Raw genomic sequence first — 13,454 nt, 5'->3', positions numbered from 1 at the left:
TATACCGGCTATGTTGACAAAAGTATCTCCACGTAACGAGACCAATGAAGGTGACTGCTCGGGAGTTGGAATGCGCCGCTACTGCACGTTGGGGGGTCTACAGCCATTCAGCCAGACAGGGGTCCTCCCCACGCAAGAGGTGATGTCACAGCGTCTTTACCCGCCCTCATCAGTCACCTCGTGTTCTCTATCTCATCACCACAAATGCACAGGTATGGATGGCCAGCAACTTGACAGATGTCTTGCTGCATCTCCGGATGGGCGCGCTGATTCCGCAACCCGATTTGGGCTTCCTCAGGCATCCAGATTACGAAATGACCATCATCTCTTGTCATCCCTGCTCCCATTCGTCTCAGCCCTACCGCGGGGGCCGGGGACCGATCGCCTGAAACAGATCGCCGTTGGTTCCTGGCAGGCACACTTGGAGCGAGACCAGCTGAGTTTCACGTGGAAGCCCGGACTGCACTCACAACAGCCACCAATCAGCAGTCGGTGACATCGGAGCGGTCTTGTCCAGACTCATACTCTAGAGTGGCATTGTCATTCATCATCCTTACATGCAAAACACCAAGACAGGCATCCCTCTTAGCTCAGCGATGACACCTCCATTGGTTCAAATGCACCGCACCCACCTGTCCATTCTCCCGGAACATAAACGCGGCTCCTCACTCATGGCTTGACTGCTTACAACTCGCGCCCGACTCTGACTACGAGGCTCGTTCTTGTTTGGATCCCACCGCCAACATACAGTCCGTGGTGGATCGCGGATTGTTTCGCTGTGCCACTATAATGCGCTAAAATCTGACTGCAATCATGAGGGTGGAATCAAGGCCTCAGAGACCCATGTATTTTCTCAGGCAACAACTCAAGATGTCAGGAAAGAGAGTAGACGGTCAATACTCGAAATGAGCTCAGGACGAATCTATGCCTAGCCCACTCATCCATTTCACCCTTCATCTCATGACGACATGATGCCTCATGGTGCGTCTTGATTATTCAAACCCACAAATTCGACGTTATACGGTGCCTTGCCAGTCAACCACTGCAAGCCATGCCATGCCTGATCCTGAGCCTTGATTCTGTGCAACTAAGATAGCAACAAGCTTGACCGGTGGTGATATTGTTCCCAGAAAGTTCATCACCCAACGCTCCGTGAGTGAGGGGTTGTAACCAACAGTTTACTGGCTTTACAGACAGAGGGCTCAGGCATGTTCCTCTCCAAGAGCAAACAAAACCAAGAGATCCAGCATATGAGAACTATCTCTTGTGCCCAGGAGATGCACTCGGTAAGTACTGACCCCCCATCGTCATGGTTGGAAATGGTTACCTATTCCCATACTAATACAACCCTTGCTTCTCGTCTGGCAGATAACTCCCCGAGCCGCACCATCCGTTGGTCCATGGTCACTCCGGCACATAGCGTACCATGGCCACCGAACCCATTCTTGCCTTTTGTTTGGGGCGTCTTTTCAAGCTTCGCCCGTCTGACTCTGCCCATCACCCGGTCATCTTTATACTGATCTGGTGAGTCCACCCGGTAAGAGCCCCAACATTATCTGTCGTCCTGTCTCCAAACATGATTGGATGGCATGTCTTGTCTCTTCCTCGAGTACACTAGGTTGGGTGCCATTCCGGTGAGCCTAGGGCTGTCCCTGACCCGGTAGACTGGGAGAGTGTGGAGGGATGAAAAGTACCGTCAGTATTGGTGCCGTTACCTATCCACTTTTTGGACCAGGCAGTCACTTTCTCAAGTTTGAATCCAAGACCTCCGCATCTTCAAGATTCCAGACCATCAGACTTATATCTACATCAAGCTCGCCCAGCTCCATCATCAGTCGCTGTACATCTCACTACCATCAGTTCAGTCACTTACACACACACTGACTTAACCTGCTCTCGTTCACACCAAAACCCACCATGTCATCTTCGCGCTCACGTCGAACTGGACACAAGTCTGGAAGCTCGAGTGGATCCGGCTCAGTATGATTGGCATACCTTCTCGCCCGTGCTCAAATAAACTAACAGCCCTGCAGCAGTCAGCGCGCCAGATCATCGAGTCTCTCCTTACCCACCGCATCAACACCTTGACTGAGCTCTGTCGTGTGGAACGCTTGGTAGCGAATGCCGAGACAGAGGAGGATCAACTAGCTTTCCAGGAACCCATGACCTCGGCTTGGATCTACTACGTCGAATCAAATCAGATGCTTTCCGAGCTCCGGGGGCTCACCCCCAACTACGCCTTTTCCGGGGAAATGTTGACGTACGCCCAGGGCCTGGTCCGAAACGACCCGCAATCCAACAGGAGCTGGAACTTCGCCTGGATGGTACTAGAAAAGATCACAGAGGAGTACGTTCCTTGTCAGATTATTTGGTGATTAAGGACTAACAAAGAATGGCAGGAATCTGGTGGCCACCTATGCTGAAATCGAAGCAGCCAGGCCTGAAATGTGGGGCGATGTCGTGCCAGACGATCAACAGATACAGGAGCTGGCAGCCTACTTTTCTCAAGAGTGGACTTATGCCATCAACTGGATGTTGCAGCACTGGACCGCTGCCCCAGTGTGGTACTGAGTACACCTTGGCTGTTCGCAACGTACAACCGAACTCCTACGGTCATACAGGCCTGACGGAAACTTTCATTCTCCCCTCCATTAGTTTCGCTTGTTGTAGTTTTTTCACGTGTATGACTTACCTGTACACCATCATAGAGGAGGAACTTTGCACCGGTCCGTTGGCTGAAGGGGTGCTTGTGGTCTGGTTTATCTCCCTGCTATAGATTCTCTCAAACACATTGAACGACAAATTCACACAACTTTCTAACTTGAAACTTCCCAGACGTGACTTTCTGCTGAGGTCGGTGATTGAGAACCACATTGAAAGAAGGGAACTGAGGCTTTGGGCCCAAGCTAGGCACCGAGGTAGGTATTCTTGCCCGCTCCCAACGCTGGTAAAAGTAGCAGAGCTCCTTTGTCCGATTCCCCAATACTCAGTAGCTTATTTGGGCCGACCAGGTCGGAACGGATGATATGAGAACATTGTTCCGCATCCGGCTCGAGACCCTGGATTGCGGGCTGTGTTTGAACAACAATTTCGTTGTCCAAGAAGATGTGATATCATCAGTACATAGTACAAGTTTTGGGTAGACATGTCTGTGCCCTATTCTCAAGCTAACTATTCAGTCTTGTACCTGATCAGATTGAGAGCATTTTAGCGAAATCTAACAATAGGAAATTCAGTTTGGACCCAAAGGAAAAGCGATTGCTATAAATGACAGGCATCCGGCCAAGCCAGGATGAATAAAACACGCCAAAAACTGGCAATCTGGGTTATTTTCTAAAAAGTCTCTCCTGAACAGTTTCCGTGTATTCCAGCTATCATGCTTTCCCAACTAGCCTTCCTTTTCGTAGCCATGGCCCTGGCAACAGGGAGAGTGGTTCGCCGCGATAGCGCCGACGGGTTTCCTAACCCGAATGCAACTCAGCTTGAATTCATCGAAGACGTAGCAGATGGCACACTGTCAGATGCACCACCCCGGCCCTCCCTAAACGAAAGCAGCATTCCCATTTTCCAACTGATTAGCTTCAATGAGAATTTTGAAGTCGCCTTCTTTTCCTCCCTCATTGAGAACATCACCACGGACGAGCCTGGCTTCACACTTCCAACAGAGAAGAAAATGGAGATACTCGAAACCTGGCGACCGTCTTGGCTGTAAGTGTTCATTTCCCTGCCACAGACCTCCGCAGGTACTAACTACCTTACCTATGCAATAGCAAGAACAACTGCACACCATCGATGCCTCCAAAGTTCTCAAGCACTTCAACGCCTCTCCGATCCCCGACCCCTGCGAGTACGTCTTCCCCGGTGCCACCGACATCAACTCGTCCATTTCTCTCGCCGCCACCTTCACCGATGTCGTTCTCGGAACACTTCAGGAGGCGGCCGAGAGGCTAGCCGTCAACGGGGACTTGGGCCCTATTCGTGAAGTTGCCTCCATTATCGGCCAAGAAGGGCAGCAGTCTGGCTTCTACCGTCTGCTTCTTAACCAAAAGCCATCGCAGAAACCCTTCTTGACCACCAACGTCGGCGCCTTTGCCTGGAGCGCGCTTCAACAATTCGTCGTCTCTTGCCCCTTCAAAATCGGCGAGATTGAAATCCCAATCTTCCCGCCTCTTGAGGTCGCTCATGTGACAGGAGGCCAAACCATTGAGCCCCGTGATCAGCGCTTGTCTTTTGTTGCCAATTTGACCTGCTCCTCCGAAGCAGAGCAGTTCATCAATGAGACTAGTCCGGATCTGTTTGTTACCTACTTTAGCGGACAGCTGTTGCCCATCAGTTTGCCTGTTGAAGATGTCGAGTGGTTTGGCGAGAACAACGCACAGCTGAGGTTTGAGGCTGAGTTTCGTTTTGAGGAGAATATACTTGTCGGGTTGACGATTGCTGCTCTTACTTCAAAAGACAACTTTACGACATATAGCGAGGTGGTGGGGGCTACGATTGCGGCACCTGGGCTGATCGAGGTTACTGACGAGGGGTTGAGTTGGGATCTTTTGAGCGAAGAGGATTTGTAGTGGGTGCTTTATGCGGCATGATCGGAGTTTAGGAGTAGTACATTGGGTTACATATACGTTTTTTTGATTGTTTCAGTTTGGATCCAAAGGAAAAGTGCTGTCTATATCTCCAAGAGTCGTCTCAAGCTTTCTGCTGCCTCTGTAATAACTCTTGACCAAGCAGGTCAAAGAAAGTGTGCCATCTTGACTGTCCTTCTGACTTCCCTCTTCGGTGATGGTGCCGATGGTTATCGGGCCACCGGTCATCGTCTTGCCTGCGGACTGGTGACGTTGTCCGAGCCCTGCCTCTGTGGTGGTATCGTTGGTCTGGCGGTGGCGCCAGACGCGAGCTCGCGTAGCTGTAGTCTTCGGGGCTCTCTGCACGCTGCTCTTGATGTTCTTCCTGAAATGGTGGCGAGGGAACTAGAGCCCATCGCACTTTGTGATCTTCTGGGTCTTGTGCTTCCAAGTCAGGGTAGGGCAGCTCCCGGTCTCGGCTTCTGCTTCTTCTCCTCGCTCTCTCGAATGACCTCGGACGTGAGCTAGATCGTGAGGTGCTCCTACTGTGGCACTCGTGCTTCTCGCCTTTTGTTGTGCTTGGCGTTGACCTGGACTCACTCTCGGGACGCCGACGTGTCCACTCCCGCCCGACTCTTTCATTATGCTCTCTTTTCATCATGGTAAACGCGGTAGCGGCGGCGGCGGCACTCAGGCTGGCCTTTGCTAAATGCATGGCCTTGTGCTTTTTGCTGTCTTTGAGCTTGAGGACTTGGTCGGCTGTGAGCGCTGTGGCTGTGAGGCCAACGACGAGGTCAATGTCTTCGCCCAAGTTGATATTCCTGGTGAGATCAGGAAATATCCTCGATTTCTTCTTCTTCGGATATGAAATTGGGGAGTGCGGACGTCGAAGTAGCGGTTGGTAAGGGGCAACGTCGGTGATGTTGTGGTTCATGGTTGATGGTAATGCAGGTGATATTGATGGGGAAAGTTGATACAGTTGTATTTGGACGGTAGAAAAAATTGTCAAGATATTTTTGCGCTGGCTCTGACGGCGTGTTGTTCTTATAGGCTTGTTTTACACGGGCGGTGCCGGCATTGTATTGGAAAGTGTCAGGAGATCAATAGGGGCTGAGGTGTTGGCTGGCCAATGGCGCACCAGATCCAGCCGAGCATGATGCACCCGCTGCAACTATCTGCCGATGCACCCCACGACTGCTGGATGGGCTGATATCTGTGAAGTATACATTTAGATGCCATTTGTATCCTGCTCGGTTTGATTGCTGGGCAGTATTGCTTGTAGACCATGTGTGATGTTCGTTATTGTCGCGTTGATACCTCTACACAAGGCCTATTACGTGTGGTAATCATTACAAATCAGATGGTTTCGTGGTGTAGTTGGTTATCACGTCAGTCTAACACACTGAAGGTCTCCAGTTCGAGCCTGGACGAAATCAAATACCATTATTTTTGCTTCCCCACCCATCCACACTCGGCCCACCGCCCATGGAGTACCCCCCCTTTTTTCATTATTGCTTACCCCAACTGACATCATCGGCACACTTCATATAGGTGCGGTCGCTTTTGACAATCGGTAGATCATAACACCTGTTGGAACCAAATAGGGAGTCAATTTGAACATTAACTTGATATTCGCTGTAATCTTCCAGCCTTTAAACCTTCAAATCTTCTCTCTCCGCACAAATGACAGACCCATTTGCTGTCTACAACGCGTAATTCTACAGTAAACAAGGGAACTGCAGCTTAGTTGGGATCGCAGTAGCCAAACTCGGGCTGGCACCCGACAATATACGGGCAGTACTGATCGCCATCGCCGCACCAGCCAAACTGCGAGCAGCATCTTCCGAAGGTGGAACCCAAGCAGTTCTGACCGCTACCGCAGCGTCCGTCGGTAGAAGATCTCTGACCGGGTGGGAGGACCAGGGTAGGAGTGGGCGCGACAGAAGTGGTGGAGGTGGTCCTGGTGGAAGTCGAGCTCGTGGTGGTGGTGCTGGTGGTGGTGGTGGAGGAGGTTGTGGTGGGAGGCACAACAACCGGGGTGGATGTAGTCGTGGGCGGGACAACGGGCGAGGTGCTTGTGGTCGTGCCGTTGATGGGAGTTCCGGGCAGACCAGGGATGCCGAGACAAGCACCAAAGTTGGACTGACAGCCGGCACCGCAGAAGTCAATTGAGGAACCGCACCAGAAATACTGCGAGCAGCAAGGGCCGTAGTTGGGGTTTCCAATGCACATGGTGCCGTTTCCGCACTGGCCATTGGTGGTCACAACCAGGGGACCAGTAGGCTGGGGAACAGAGGGAGTTGATGAGGTGCTGCTCGGGGGGATTACAACCACACTGCTTGTAGTGGTAGGAGGAGGCGGGGGAGCAGTGGTGGAAGTGGTGGAAGTGGTGGAAGTGGTGGAAGTGGTGGTGGGAGGGGGTGGGGGGGTTGACGTGGTCGTTGGGGGGGGGGGAGGAGTCGATGTGGTGGCAGGCACCGGGGGAGGCCATCCGCAGACACCATACTGGGCTTGACAGTCAAACAGAGGATGGCAGTGGTCAACGGTCAAACCGCAGAAGCCATAGTCGGAGCAGCACTGCCCATCGGGGCAGCGTCCAACTCCCGCTCCGCATCTGCCACCTTCCTGACGAAGACCAAGTTGGGCGTAGTCAGTGGTGCCGTTTCGGTGGCGGCTCTGGAGCACACGAGGGCGACGAGCGAGGAGGGCTTCGTTGGGAATGGCGTTGTTGCTCTCGCTGGCCAGCACGCCTGTCCACGACAAGGCAGCTGCTGCCAGTCCAATGTACATGGACTTCATCTTTGCTGTCGTTTCACGCTCACTGTCGTGGTCTAGAGGGGCGGGACGAGGAGCAGGATCAAGCTGGCAACTCCCGACCAAGGGATGGGGGAGCTCATGTAAATAATCAATTTCCACTCGGCTTCATCTCTCATCCACGACCCCCTCATGCCCCGTGTCTTGACCCTTCACCCCACAAGCCCTGATTAGGGACCTCACGGTCTTGATTTTTTGGAGAAGGCATCTCGGCTGCCGGCTGTTAGATCAGGAACCCGCTCAGAAGCTATTCTTTTCTTAATTTACACGTCTTGGGCGTCACAGTGAGGCACTATCCGGAGCATTTGCAGTGTTATAAGCAAGTGAGATTCCAGATAGAGGCTAAATGACAGGCTGCCGTTTTTACCGAGGATGCTGTGCTGGGGTCATGCAGGAACGGCGGGCGTCGTGCCGTCATTTCGTGGGCCAGAGTCTGTATAAAAGGTTGAATCCGCCTTGGCGGTAACCCGAAGAAGCTCCGCTACATTTACACTTCATATAGCCAGCGGTACAGCATTGTCTCTCGGCACTGTCGAGGTGCGCAGCTTGTGATAGCACAAGAGAGTCTCGCTTGGATGCAGCCCGAATAGGGATTGACAATGTGGGGGGGGGGAATTCTTCTAGAATCCCTTGGGGTGTCATTGGAACGTCGTACTCAAGGTGTGATGAATGAGGGTTGCCTCATAGCCTGAGAAGGAAAATCACCTTGTTGTCACCTCCCACCACATTCACCGAATCACCGAGAGCGAGCTCGCTGTCCAACCCGACCACAGGTACATACCCGCCACTCACTCATTTCCTGGACACCTTGAGGACAAAAACGTGGGGGGCGAAATGTCTGATTTACCCACAACTTCCTCATCTGATAAGGGTTTGAGGGGGTATTGGCATCCAAGACCACACAAATGGGGTGACATACCCCGAGAGAGCTGGCGCAATCAAAACTCGTGTCATTTGCATCTGTTCTACTGCACAGCTCCTTGCCTGCAGCAGTTTATCCGTCTCTGCTGGTCTTCCGTCTCTTTCCCATCTCGTCCACCTAGTTCTTGGCTGTCTTGTCCATGCACTCTCTTGCGGCTCGGTATTCGTCGTGTTTGAACAAGACGTCCCTAAACGCACTGCTATAAGGCATGGCACCAGCAGGCGGCAGAGGACCAGAGTAGTACTTTCGAATCTCGTCCTCCACACCCGGAATGTGGAGCCATTCCGGGCCAGCGTTGGAAGAAAGCATGGCGAGGTTACATCGGGGCACTCGGAGCTTGTCAAACATCTCCAGCCGGCTGTCCATTGTCCATGTGCTCCCGGAAAGGTCGAAAAGTGTTTCCAACGTGGCCGCTGTCTCGATAGCCATGCTTGCTCCGGCCGCATGAATGGGCATCATGACATGTGCTGCATCTCCCATCACCAACGTCTTTCCACGAACAAAGCTTTGGAGTGGAAGCCGTTTGTAGAGGTGGTGGGCTTTGATGCCGTCCTCGGCCGTCATGGAGACCATGTTTTGAACTGACGGGTGAAAGTTGCAAAGCACCTTGAGGATTTGTTCTCGTGATACGGGAGATTGCCAAAGATCCTCTTCTCCTTCACCGGTTTGCGTTTCATGAACCACGGCATTGTTCAGCACCTTGCCGCCCCTACACTTGTAGCTGACCCAAAGTATCCTGGTTTCTTGATCATCCCAAGCCACGAAGCCGCTTTTCCGACTTCCTTGCGGGTCTGTGTAGAGGTTTTGGAGTACAGGATCTGCATTGACCTCGTCCATGGATACCAGCCATCTGTAAATAGACCGGCCTGTGCGGTGAACCGTGGACGGATTCCCGGTAAAATCCTCAATTAAGCGGCTCTATGCTGATCAATTTCCCTTCCTGGGCGAGGTGAAAGAGTCCAGACTTACATGAGCCCCATCTGCTATTATTACCAAGTCATACTGCTCCAGTCTCCCGTCTTTGAGTTTGACTGTGCCGGCCTCGCAATCGATTCCCGTAATTTCTTGGCCCAATCGGATATCTGCTGGTGGCCCTGGTGTGTTGTCTTGCGTCTGGGTCGCTAGCCCTCTGAGCCCACTGTGCAAGTCCACCCTGTGAACTGACCAAAAGCGACTCCATTCTGCGCCTGAGTCCGGGCCATAGTATTCCATTTGAAGCAGGGACAAGTTCTTCGCCTCGTAGCGCAGGAGCATCTCATTGCGAACGCCGCCGAATTCCAAAAAGTCGAATCCAAACCGTTCCAGAACCAAGGTCGCGTTGGGTGTTATCGTGATGGCCGCACCAATTTCGTTTTTGAAGCTGCTCTTCTCGTACACGGCGACATGCCATCCTGCACGACGGAGGGCGATGGCGGCGCACAAGCCTGCTATTCCAGCGCCGACGACCGCCGCCCGATGTGGTTGCCCATCGGTGGGGCAAGAGGCAGAAAGCTGACCCATCTATGACTGTGACCAATATCAATGTGTCGAAAAGAAAAAATGGCAGAGCAGTTCCTTCAGAGAACCGGAGATAATGCTGTGCTTGATTCATCCACAATGCCTGGTTTAACGCCGTCCCCACAATGTCCGTCCGACGCTGACGTCGACCGCCTTGATTGGATCGTGAACAATGCACGGTGCCTGCCCGTTGGAGGTCGTCAAACAGCATCACTTGTCATTGTCGGCGATAAGATCATGTGGGAGGACCGGTTGCTCCCAGTGGGTCAGGTTGTGAGGGCGTATTGCTTTTTCTATTTGTTTTCATTTTGGTAAATAGTTTGCTCTCTCGATACATCATGCTCACCATATTTTTTCTTCCTTGAGCTCCCACAGACCACCCGTGTGGAATACACTTGTTGCAGATCGACTAGGTAAATCTCACTGTGCTTGGCCAGATCAAAGTGCGGGGGGTGGCACAAACAAGCTCATCCAAACACCCTTCTTCTGCAGTTCAGCTGGACTTATTTCAGGGGCGGGCCAACGACTGCGCCCAACGCCGCACGCCTAATGTAACCCTCCATCTCTATACTCGCAACGCTTACCTTGGCACGGCTCAACCTTTGTCCCACCTCACCAAGAAAGATGTAGACCACAGCCTGTCTGACAAGGCTCACGTTGCCGATTATCTATCTGCCGCATGATTTCAGGGGCAGAGCCTTGTTCTGCGCCGCATGTACTTGGAGATAGAGAGACTGCTTGTTGCATAACCTATTCGACCCCTGATGATTGCCAAGTTGAGAAACCGAAGCTTAATGAAGTTGCCTAGAGTCGGGTCAGCAACTCCAAGATTATCCTGGTGCGAAGGTGAGACTTGGGATTTTTTTGGGTGGTGGCGAGGATGAGAGTAGCAGCAAAGACCAAATAGGTTCATGAAAGGGCCAGAAAACTGTATAAAGGGGGCCACTTCATCCGTGTCTATTCTCCATAATCACCCTCATCATCAACAGCTTTCAAAGCACCATCTAGCTTGCTCATCCTTTGAAAACCCTTTAGCAACAGTCAACTACCTTACTCTCAGACTTCCAACCATCAACATGAAGTTCCAACTCCTCACCACTGCTGCCGCTTTCTTTGTGGCCACTGTCACCGCCATCCCCGCCCCCTATGACAACCATGGCCTTCTCCCTGACACCGACGACTTTGAGAACGACGCGGGTGGCCCTGCCGTTCTGGAAGCTCGCGCACAGGCCCCTGCCACCTGGGCGACCAACTTCAACTTCACTCGCGACTTCGACTTCCCCCTCGACCACCTCTTTGCCGAGATTGAGCGCATTCCCGACGACATCCTCGAGAAGGGAGATGAAGTGCTCCACCAGTGGCTCGTTGCCAATGGAGACCGTGAGCCCGAAACGGCTCTCAAGCGGGACACCGATTATGTTGATGCCGTTGAGGAGAACTTGAGCCTCTTCGAGAGGGGTGAGCTCGCCGCCAGGGCCTCGCTGTGGAAGATTGCCAAATGTGTTGCCGCCATTGTCCAGCTCCTTGCCACCACTGCTGTACCTGCTGCCAAGCTGCTCAGGATTAAGAAGTACATCAAGGCGCTTGGGGGTGCGAAGCAGGCTGTTAAGCTCATGTTGGGAGCCACCACCAAGGCCGAGAAGTTGAAGGCTGGTGGCGAAATCTTGGTCAACTTGAGTGCCGAGCTGTTGGGTATCAGTACTGTCAAGAACAACTGTTTCTGAAAGGGTATGAGAAAAGTTTTCTGGGCAAACGATGGGGTTCGTGGGGAACTTAAGGGGTAAAAAGATTGTTGGCTGGGTATCTTTGGAGCTTCTTGTCACTCTTTTAGCTAGGTATTTCGTTTGACTTTTTCTGGACTGTAGGGCAGGTTACATTCCAGAGTTTAGGATTCCAGCAATTCATATGCTTCGATACGTCCCAAGGTATCTCAGTAAACAATGCATTTTGTGAAACCAATATCGAAGTTTCCCATCACAGCCAACGAATAAAAGCACTGTACAAGGTAGAAAAGAGACGTATTTCATCATTGCCAATGCCTCCTTTCACCTCCTTTACCCCTAATCAATTGGGAAAAGGGTTTGGGTAAGACCCAAGATCACCTGCTGACAGTTTTCGTAATGACGCCATAGTCTGGTGCGACCATTACAAATTGAAAAGATCAATAATCACAGCAAGATTTCTAATCATCACCGGCAAACCCTCTGCCGAAGTCCGGGGATACCTCCTTTGATCTGATCAAGCACACCAGACTGAGAGTTGTCGAGATAAAACGTTAAGAGACGACCCAGTCCTTGCCACGAATCTCTACGAGGCCATGCCGTTCATTTTGCCAAACTTTCCCCAAAAAACATGACTGAGGCTACAACACATCCCACCGCCCTCTTTCTCTCTTCAGATGGCGAGATAACCCCCATCGCCGCTCCCTTCCCCATCGCGGCCTCTCTCCCTTTAGCCCCCCAGACTCATGTCCCTATCAAAGTCACTCACTCCGCTATCCAACCTGCGGACAAAAAGCACTTCAATCTCGGCTTTCACTCTTCCATCACCGGCTTTGACTATGCAGGCATTAATCTTACAACCAACACTCCTGTCTTGGGGTTGACCTGGCCAGGCCCACACCGCCCGCTTCATGCTGGGGCTCATCAACCCTACATTCTTGCCCGGTCGGATCTAATCTGGACGCGGCCTGAAGGCCTCAGTGCGGAAGCAGCAGCAGGCCTCCCTACTTCTCTGTTGACTGCTGCTGATGCATTTATCAATATTTTCGGGGTTGGTTTCGCGAGTGCTGGAATTGAACAACTGCCCTCAGGAACCCATTTTCAAGGAAAAGGAGTCCTCATCTGGGGCGGTGCTAGCGCGGTTGGGTGGGCAGCCATTCAAGTGGCCAGAGAGATAGGCATCGAGTTCATCTTTGTTGTGGCCTCGACCAAGAATCATGACCTGCTTAGGGGCATCGGGGCAACGCATGTATTTGACTATACGCACCCAGAGGAAACCACCAAGGAGATCAAACGGACGCTCCAGAGCCTCGATGTAACGCTGACAGCGGTGTTTGATGCCGTGGGTGCTGGGTTGGAAGATGCGGGGTCAACGTACGAGAATAGCAGTTGCTACTGGGGAAAGCAATGTCTCTCTGGTGATCAAGAGCGAGATGCTTTGGCGTGCGCTCGCCCAGTCCCCAGAGAGTGGGATTCAGATTGGGAGTTTGCCATCTTTTCGCGCAAATGGGATGCCTTGCCAAAACAATCTCCAGAGTGGACATGGAGCCGGCAGGACAAAGTTATGAGATGGTTTCTGGAGAATCACGCCGCAGCCTGGAAGCCGATGCCAACAAGAGTGGTACGATCAAAGGAGGACGCTGTCGTCGCAATCAACTCGTCAGCGGAGGGCAGGATCAGCTGCGAAAAGGTGGTGATACGTCATCCTATTCTCTAAGACAGCGAATACAAGCTTCCTATTCTGGCATGATCGTAATCCCTAGATTCGAGGTAGCCCCCCGGCTCGCATTTACAGACCCGGGCGGGGTCACCTTGTCGAGTTCGGAAGCTCGGTGACTCCACAGTGACGCTGACTCGGGCCGGTTGTCGTCGGCAAGTGACAGATCCAAATTTTGCTCACAAAACCTGGACGAAGCCAGTTGTAGTATATGAGTC

General features: G+C 52.3%; 7 protein-coding genes and 1 non-coding gene across 8 annotated transcripts; 4 read left to right on the top strand and 4 right to left on the bottom strand.

Annotated features, from left to right (window-relative positions):
* Window positions 1-185: 185 nt before the first annotated feature.
* QC761_611070 (uncharacterized protein) lies at window positions 186-2,828 on the top strand. The gene is made up of 5 exons (XM_062881518.1): window positions 186-981; window positions 1,131-1,286; window positions 1,369-1,980; window positions 2,034-2,347; window positions 2,400-2,828. The coding sequence occupies exons 3-5, from the start codon at window positions 1,918-1,920 to the stop codon at window positions 2,569-2,571; spliced, it is 549 nt and encodes a 182-aa protein (XP_062730266.1). The 5' UTR covers window positions 186-981; window positions 1,131-1,286; window positions 1,369-1,917; the 3' UTR covers window positions 2,572-2,828.
* A 354-nt stretch (window positions 2,829-3,182) lies between these two features.
* On the top strand, window positions 3,183-4,603 carry QC761_611060 (uncharacterized protein). Its single transcript, XM_062881517.1, has 3 exons — window positions 3,183-3,708; window positions 3,734-3,743; window positions 3,771-4,603. Exons 1-3 carry the CDS (start codon window positions 3,377-3,379, stop codon window positions 4,566-4,568), a joined length of 1,140 nt encoding a protein of 379 aa, XP_062730265.1. The 5' UTR covers window positions 3,183-3,376; the 3' UTR covers window positions 4,569-4,603.
* An 86-nt stretch (window positions 4,604-4,689) lies between these two features.
* QC761_611050 (uncharacterized protein) lies at window positions 4,690-5,499 on the bottom strand (the record flags this gene model as incomplete). The annotated part of the gene is made up of 1 exon (XM_062881516.1): window positions 4,690-5,499. The coding sequence occupies one exon, from the start codon at window positions 5,497-5,499 to the stop codon at window positions 4,690-4,692; it is 810 nt and encodes a 269-aa protein (XP_062730264.1).
* Window positions 5,500-5,927: 428 nt separating this feature from the next.
* On the bottom strand, window positions 5,928-6,001 carry QC761_0100700. The gene has a single exon. It is a non-coding gene; the product is annotated as a tRNA-Val (tRNA).
* Window positions 6,002-6,308: 307 nt separating this feature from the next.
* On the bottom strand, window positions 6,309-7,364 carry QC761_611040 (uncharacterized protein; the record flags this gene model as incomplete). Its single annotated transcript, XM_062881515.1, has 1 exon — window positions 6,309-7,364. The coding sequence occupies one exon, from the start codon at window positions 7,362-7,364 to the stop codon at window positions 6,309-6,311; it is 1,056 nt and encodes a 351-aa protein (XP_062730263.1).
* A 617-nt stretch (window positions 7,365-7,981) lies between these two features.
* Window positions 7,982-10,238, bottom strand: QC761_611030 (uncharacterized protein). The gene is made up of 2 exons (XM_062881514.1): window positions 9,271-10,238; window positions 7,982-9,219 (listed from the first exon to the last, which is right to left on the bottom strand). Exons 1-2 carry the CDS (start codon window positions 9,799-9,801, stop codon window positions 8,419-8,421), a joined length of 1,332 nt encoding a protein of 443 aa, XP_062730262.1. The 5' UTR covers window positions 9,802-10,238; the 3' UTR covers window positions 7,982-8,418.
* Window positions 10,239-10,709: 471 nt separating this feature from the next.
* On the top strand, window positions 10,710-11,522 carry QC761_611025 (uncharacterized protein; the record flags this gene model as incomplete). The annotated part of the gene is made up of 1 exon (XM_062881513.1): window positions 10,710-11,522. One exon carries the CDS (start codon window positions 10,710-10,712, stop codon window positions 11,520-11,522), a length of 813 nt encoding a protein of 270 aa, XP_062730261.1.
* Window positions 11,523-12,150: 628 nt separating this feature from the next.
* Window positions 12,151-13,236, top strand: QC761_611020 (uncharacterized protein; the record flags this gene model as incomplete). Its single annotated transcript, XM_062881512.1, has 1 exon — window positions 12,151-13,236. One exon carries the CDS (start codon window positions 12,151-12,153, stop codon window positions 13,234-13,236), a length of 1,086 nt encoding a protein of 361 aa, XP_062730260.1.
* Between the last annotated feature and the right edge of the window lie 218 nt (window positions 13,237-13,454).

This window comes from Podospora bellae-mahoneyi, chromosome 6 (genome assembly GCF_035222275.1).
Source record: "Podospora bellae-mahoneyi strain CBS 112042 chromosome 6, whole genome shotgun sequence".
Taxonomy (NCBI): Eukaryota; Fungi; Ascomycota; class Sordariomycetes; order Sordariales; family Podosporaceae; genus Podospora; species Podospora bellae-mahoneyi.
The sequence above is the reverse complement of the archived record's forward strand: the minus strand, read 5'-3'. Positions and strand labels throughout refer to the sequence as shown.